The following is a 7,072-nucleotide window of genomic DNA, read 5'->3' as shown; positions in this document are numbered from 1 at the left end:
GGTAAAACCCACGACAAAATTTGATACACATATATAATGCAAGTATTGGGCTTTGAAGTTCAGTTTGGTCCTTTATTGGACTATATCCTTTTTAGCTTTTTTTACCAACCAACAATTTGAAACTTAAATGTGCAAGTCCATATGAATAAAGATGGTAAAAAGTGAAACAAAAGTGACTTTTTCTACCAACAAACAAAATTTACACAAACACATTGAAATCCATGGAAAAAGGCTTAGAATGTATATAAATACACCAAGTGTTCCAAACAATGATCACTTCAACCTTGTTGCACACTAGTATGCACTTCCTATTCTTTTTTGTCGGCTGCGTAAAACAAGTTATATTTACAAGTTAGAACTCATGTCTTATGATTCATAAACAAAATTGTATTGGTTAAGATTTTATGGACTTACTAAAGAATTTGCCGGTTTCCATGGCATCCTTGTTAGCGTCTCCAAGAGCCGCAGAGTCCAAGTAGGTTTCGGCCAATTGGACTCTCTTCACGTTGTCTTGTTCCTGGACAAGCATGAATCCGTACTCGAGGAGCTTCTCTATTGTCATTTTGGGTTGCTCGAATGTCGGGGGTCCCTCCCTTGAGTTCACAAGCTTCTTTCCAATGGTTTCAACACCAACTTCTCCGATCCACTTCCTTACTTCATCATCGTACACTCTTGCCCTCAACGCGCCAAAGAAATCTATATTTTTCAAAACCCCAAAATATAATTACTACAAACTTACAAAGTACAATCGTACCATGTCCTGGCCCAAACCCCTAAACTGTGTTGAAATAATAACTTCTTATTCAAATAAGTTATCAAATAAGTTATATTCTCTGTCGACAACAGCTAAAGGGTCAAACTTATGTTTTAAAAAAAGCTTAAGATATTATATCAAATATCAATGGACCCTATGGTTCCGCCCCTATCATTAGATTCATCGTGTGCTTTTAGGAACTTACCGATGGATTGTCCTGGGAAAGTGTCGACAAGTTTGACAATGTCATCGTCAGCCACATTGTCAGTACGGAAAATACCAATACACACACCAATCCGGTCTTCTCTAGTGGGAGCCCAGTAGAACTTCTCCATACGACCGTCACGGATGAGGGGCGCGTACAATGTTGAGAAATCGTTTCCTGTGACGATGATGGGGACACGGGGGTTCTCCTCCTTGTTGTACATTCCGGGGAGTTGGACATTGGTTGGGTTATCCGCAATGTTCATGAGTGTAGCGTTGACCATCTGGTTGTTGACTGTGTATTGTGTTGTTCCACCCATTCGACCCGCTCCTGCATCAAGATCGTTGATGAAGAGAGCGCACATTTTCCCCTTCTTGATGATGTCAGCCGCCTCACGGTACCGCTGTCTGATGAGCTTCGCGGGCTCTCCGGCGTTTCCACTTTCCAATTCTCCAGCACTCATCATGATAGGTCTGGTATAACACACACATGAGTCAAAAGTCAAAACCATGCTGTTTGACTTCTTAATTTCATATGATTTCTCAACTTATTTTTAAAAATTGACCAGTATAAAACTATGATATACATAACATGGGTATCAGATTGTTCAAACTAATGGTTGATATCAAAATATAAGTATCAAAATTTGAGTCAAACAACAGAATGTTTGACCTAATAAAAGTCAAAACTTACGTGATTCCCATCTTGGCAAACACAAGTTCACATTGGAAAGATTTCCCTTGACCTTTGCCTCCCCAGACACCCAAAATTAGTGGTACCTGAAGAAAAATATTTGACAAAAATTGTAAGAAAAGTTATAAAATTTTCAAGATGTTCTTGAATTATTTTAACAAGATTGCATTATAGTTAGATATTAACCTTGATGTTGGGCAAAGTCATGAAGTTCTTGGTGATGTGCACAACAAGCTTGTCCATGAAAGCGGGCGCGATGTAGAATCCATCCATGTTGTTGTCTAAATATCTAAACATACAAACAAACGTACCCAGTAAAAATCCCACCAATTGATAGGGTCCAGGACGGTGAGACGAGAGCAAACATTTCCTCCATCCGGCTCGAAAAATTTTTAATAATATAATATAACAATGTAAATGTTATAATAATGTGCAACGGCAGAACCTAGGGGTCAAGAAGGTCTACTGACCCTAGTCATTGAAATTAGTTAAGAAATTTTATATATAAAATCAGGGTTTTTTAATATAAAAAACACCGGTTTGACCCCTAGTTGTAACCAGTAAAGAAGAAAACCTTATGAAGCGTATATTACTAAAAGTTCTGGTTCCACCTAGTTAAGGAATTGGTAGTACAAAAGTGATCAATTACTTACGTGCGAAGACCGGTACTAATGTACTCGTACGAACTCATGACCGCGAAGTGGGTCCCGACATCTTGTGGAGCCTGGAAGAGAGAATCAACCATACCCTTACCTCTAGTGATGTCTTGTTGATCATCGGACATATCGTACGCGAGTCCCCTCCATCTGTCCTTGTCAGTCTGTTGGGATTCGTCGATCTCTTTCTCAGCTGCCAAGACCTTGAACGTCGAAAACTTGTTGTTGTTGACGAGTCTCGAGTTAACTACCTTCTTTAAGCTACCACCCAAGAAACTTGAACTTGGGACTGCAGCCACACCACTGCTCAACTGTAGTCATAACAATAACATATTATAGTTATTAGTTTAAATAAAAAAAATAACAATAATAAATAAATAAATAAATAAACTAATTAGTAAGTGGCCTTTAGCGGCCTGACACACAGTATCATGGTGTGTAAAATAGTGTCCCTAATAGGTTAAAGTCCCACAGTGACCAGCGTTGTAAAATAAGCAGTAGATTAGATTGTTGTTAAAAAAAAGCAGACGAAGAAAAAAGGAGTACCGGGGCACGGTTAACGGTGGCACCGAAGGTCGAAACCGCGGCGGTGGCCATGGATCTCTTGTTGAATTGAAAAGATGAGTGAGTAGTGAAAGTGTGGATGGATTGAAGGATGGTTTTGGGACTTATAGTGGTAATGTGTGTACCAGAATTTTGGGGAGTGAAAGGATTGGCTTTTGAAAGATTAACGGCCACATGATCAAGATTAGAAGGAATGCCACGTGGCAGCATAATATTGCTTGTTGATTTTCAGTCCATAAAGTTGGATGGAAGACGGTTTTTTTGAGGTTAGGTTTCAATCTTTCTGTCACCACACATTCTTGATTTGGCTTTAAATTGTTTCCATCGTTTAAACCTATGTTAATTTTATTTTAGACTTAATTGTTATATAATGGTTGATCTTCATTTCATGTTTTATGGATTTTGATATTTCTTTTTCAAGTTTACAAATTTATGTTATGTAGTTTGAAATTGTAACATGTTTAGTTTTTATAATTAAAAAGTTACAATGAAAAACATATATTAACTCCATTTTTAACATAAAATATACCAAAAACACATATATTATTCGGTGTAAAAAGTGTACCATCGCCCTTCGTCTTTGATACTGGTGGAGAGCCGAGCTTGAGCTTAACTCAATGAACTTAAAAGAGCTTGGGCTCAATCACGGATCCAAGATTTATTTTCTGAGGGACAATCGAAGAGCTTAACCAAACTTTTAAAGTGGGAAATCATGATATTTTCCTAAAAATACACTTAAATTTTATATTTATGGGGGGCAGCCGCCGCCCAAGCTGGGCTCTAGGTCCGCCCCTGCTCAGTCGTCATATTGGCTCGTTTAGAGTTCTGTGTCTAAATCCAAAGCTCGGCTTTAAGTTGTTTTTAAGCTTAATATTATTAATTATTTAATTATTATATGTACACATACGCGCACTTACAATTCGATGATAGTATTGTATATATTATTACTACCTTACAAACCTATGTATTACATGGATTAAATATAAAAAAAACTTAGATTGTATAATATTTTAGTTTATAGATGTTACAAACTTATATATTGCATGCGTTAAATATCGAAAATAATGTGAATCATAGAGTACTATATAATTCTTATCACACAGTTAATCAAGTGTGATAATATTATAATCTAATTATTGTGTTTTTTCCGATTAGTAGGGCTTTAATTGAACCAAACGAACATGAACAAGGCCATGTTTGTGTTCGTTTGTTAAGGAAATTAACATGTTCACAAACGCATACCGAACATACGTTTATGTTCGTGTTCGTTCGTTAAGGAAATTCATTTGTTCGCGAACAGTTTGTGAACACTGGCCTCAAACACAAACGAATAAAAACGAACGTAAATGAACATTTAACTTGAAAATAAAAAATAAAAACATTGTTAACCTTAAACATTGAACATAAGTAGTTAAATATAACCATCAAATGATAAATCAAACACAAAAAGTCTACTCCAACCACCAAATGATGAATCAAGTTTAACTAAGTTAGACATAATTATCCCGAAGTACTTGGACATAATTATTCAAAGTTTAACTATAGATATAATTATCCTAAAAAATGTCTTGAATGACCAAATTTTAGCTAATATAGAAAAAAAGTTTCAAGTATTCAATGTGTTTAGATTAAAGGTTTATTATGCATTATCTTTTAATATAATCAAACGAACACGAAGAGTGTAAAGAAACGAACATGAACAGACGTAACCGAACATTCACGAACGCAGTCGAATGAACGAGACCTTTGTTCGTGTTCAGTCGCTAAGCTAACCGAACAAAGTTCTTTGTTCGTGTTCTTTCTTTAAGCTAATCGAACGAACATAAACGAATTTCCATTGAACGGTTCACGAACTGTTCATTGAACGTTCGTTCGTTTACAGCGTTACCAATTAGTATTAATATAGGGATGGTTTAGTAAAAAAAATTTATCATCGTTGTCTTTTTTTTTGTGTTTTACGATAATATTTAATAAAATACATTGTATTTATCTAAAAATATAAAAAAATTGAACATGTTAAATTACACAAAAATCACCAACAAACACAAAATCATAAAATTAAAAATATATAATTTTTCAGGTCATTTCAATTTTATAATTGCTTATAATCTCAAAACAATCACCAACAAACACGAAATCATAATAATTCAAAGCCAAATGACTATCCAATCCCACAAAATCATAAAATTAAAAATATATAATTTTTCAAGTCATTTCAATTTTATAATTGCTTATAATCTCAAAACAATCACCAACAAACACGAAATCATAATAATTCAAAGCCAAATGACTATCCAATCCCAATTTATCATCTCACGCTTATCACTTCACAACAAATTGATCTACAAATTTTATTAGTTAACCATAAGAGCAATATACCCATCAATTACATCTTGTAAGTAGTAGTAATCAACAAACTTCAAGTTCAAGAATCTAATTGGGGCTTCAAAGTTCAGAAAACCCAAAACAACAAAACCTAAAATCCATACAAAACAACTGAAGTTCAACAACCCAAAAACAAATCAAAAAACAAACATCGATAAACATCAACAATTTTTCGGAAATAAATTGTAAATTCAACATGAAATCAAACCAAACCTAGATGAACATTCAAACAGGAATTGAAGATTCATTCGCCTTGTGAGAAGAAACAAGTCTCCTGACACGACTAAAATCGTTGCGCCTACATTCACAATTAATTTCACAACTCCCACAAATGTATATGCATATCAATGATTAGTTCTGCATATCTATACATACATACATACATACATGGACAAAATGAAAAAACGAACAAAAAAATATTGTAGAATCAAAGAATTGTAAGAGTAAACATGCATGGAGCAGATTCGACTGGTTTTGAATTAGGGTTTCTGAGAATTGCCTGGATGAGAATCGGACAAAGACGTCGAATATACAGGTGCAAGGGAAGGATTTCATAATTATGGAAAGATCAATTATCAAAGAACTGGTGAGACTATTTCATGATTGTGGAAAGATTGAAACTGATTGAGAGAAATTTGTGATTTCCTAAAATATGAAGTCGCGGTTTCAAGGAGAAGTAGTAACATGTTAAATATAAAAAAAATATAAAAAAAAATTGTATTTATCTAAAAATATAAAAAAATTGAACATGTTAAATTACACAAAAATCACCAACAAACACAAAATCATAAAATTAAAAATATATAATTTTTCAGGTCATTTCAATTTTATAATTGCTTATAATCTCAAAACAATCACCAACAAACACGAAATCATAATAATTCAAAGCCAAATGACTATCCAATCCCACAAAATCATAAAATTAAAAATATATAATTTTTCAAGTCATTTCAATTTTATAATTGCTTATAATCTCAAAACAATCACCAACAAACACGAAATCATAATAATTCAAAGCCAAATGACTATCCAATCCCAATTTCTCATCTCACGCTTATCACTTCACAACAAATTGATCTACAAATTTTATTAGTTAACCATAAGAGCAATATACCCATCAATTACATCTTGTAAGTAGTAGTAATCAACAAACTTCAAGTTCAAGAATCTAATTGGGGCTTCAAAGTTCAGAAAACCCAAAACAACAAAACCTAAAATCCATACAAAACAACAGAAGTTCAACAACCCAAAAACAAATCAAAAAACAAACATCGATAAACATCAACAATTTTTCGGAAATAAATTGTAAATTCAACATGAAATCAAACCTAGATGAACATTCAAACAGGAATTGAAGATTCATTCGCCTTGTGAGAAGAAACAAGTCTCCTGACACGATTAAAATCGTTGCGCCTACATTCACAATTAATTTCACAACTCCCACAAATGTATATGCATATCAATGATTAGTTCTGCATATCTATACATACATACATACATACATACATACATACATGGACAAAATGAAAAATCGAACAAAAAAATATTGTAGAATCAAAGAATTGTAAGAGTAAACATGCATGGAGCAGATTCGACTGGTTTTGAATTAGGGTTTCTGAGAATTGCCTGGATGAGAATCGGACAAAGACGTCGAATATACAGGTGCAAGGGAAGGATTTCATAATTATGGAAAGATCAATTATCAAAGAACTGGTGAGACTATTTCATGATTGTGGAAAGATTGAAACTGATTGAGAGAAATTTGTGATTTCCTAAAATATGAAGCCGCGGTTTCAAGGAGAAGTAGTAACAGAG

At 33.9% G+C, this 7,072-nt stretch overlaps 1 protein-coding gene across 2 annotated transcripts; it reads right to left on the bottom strand.

The window, feature by feature from the left end:
• Nucleotides 1-128: 128 nt before the first annotated feature.
• LOC110868858 (ribulose bisphosphate carboxylase/oxygenase activase, chloroplastic) lies at nucleotides 129-3,208 on the bottom strand. 2 transcript variants are annotated; one of them, XM_022118129.2, is made up of 7 exons: nucleotides 2,855-3,208; nucleotides 2,306-2,619; nucleotides 1,839-1,941; nucleotides 1,653-1,738; nucleotides 960-1,432; nucleotides 415-696; nucleotides 129-325 (listed from the first exon to the last, which is right to left on the bottom strand). In XM_022118129.2, the coding sequence occupies exons 1-7, from the start codon at nucleotides 3,080-3,082 to the stop codon at nucleotides 309-311; spliced, it is 1,503 nt and encodes a 500-aa protein (XP_021973821.2). In that variant the 5' UTR covers nucleotides 3,083-3,208; the 3' UTR covers nucleotides 129-308. The 2 variants fall into 2 exon arrangements, with proteins under 2 accessions (XP_021973821.2, XP_035831252.1); XM_035975359.1 differs by lacking the exon at nucleotides 129-325 and having other exon boundaries at nucleotides 331-696.
• Between the last annotated feature and the right edge of the window lie 3,864 nt (nucleotides 3,209-7,072).

Source organism: Helianthus annuus, chromosome 7, assembly GCF_002127325.2.
Source record: "Helianthus annuus cultivar XRQ/B chromosome 7, HanXRQr2.0-SUNRISE, whole genome shotgun sequence".
Taxonomy (NCBI): Eukaryota; Viridiplantae; Streptophyta; class Magnoliopsida; order Asterales; family Asteraceae; genus Helianthus; species Helianthus annuus.
Note: the sequence above shows the minus strand (reverse complement) of the source record. Positions and strands in the feature narration are given on the sequence as shown.

Bases quoted from the DNA above. Each gene is read 5' to 3' on its own strand.
- LOC110868858 (XM_035975359.1), bottom strand. From the start codon at position 3,082: ATGCTGCCACGTGGCATTCCTTCTAATCTTGATCATGTGGCCGTTAAT. The intron at 1,433-1,652 runs GTAAGTTTTGAC...GTGTTATACCAG, and splicing joins TTTGCCAAGATGGGAATCAC to ACCTATCATGATGAGTGCTG. The intron at 697-959 runs GTAAGTTCCTAA...TGAAAAATATAG, and splicing joins TTTCCCAGGACAATCCATCG to ATTTCTTTGGCGCGTTGAGG.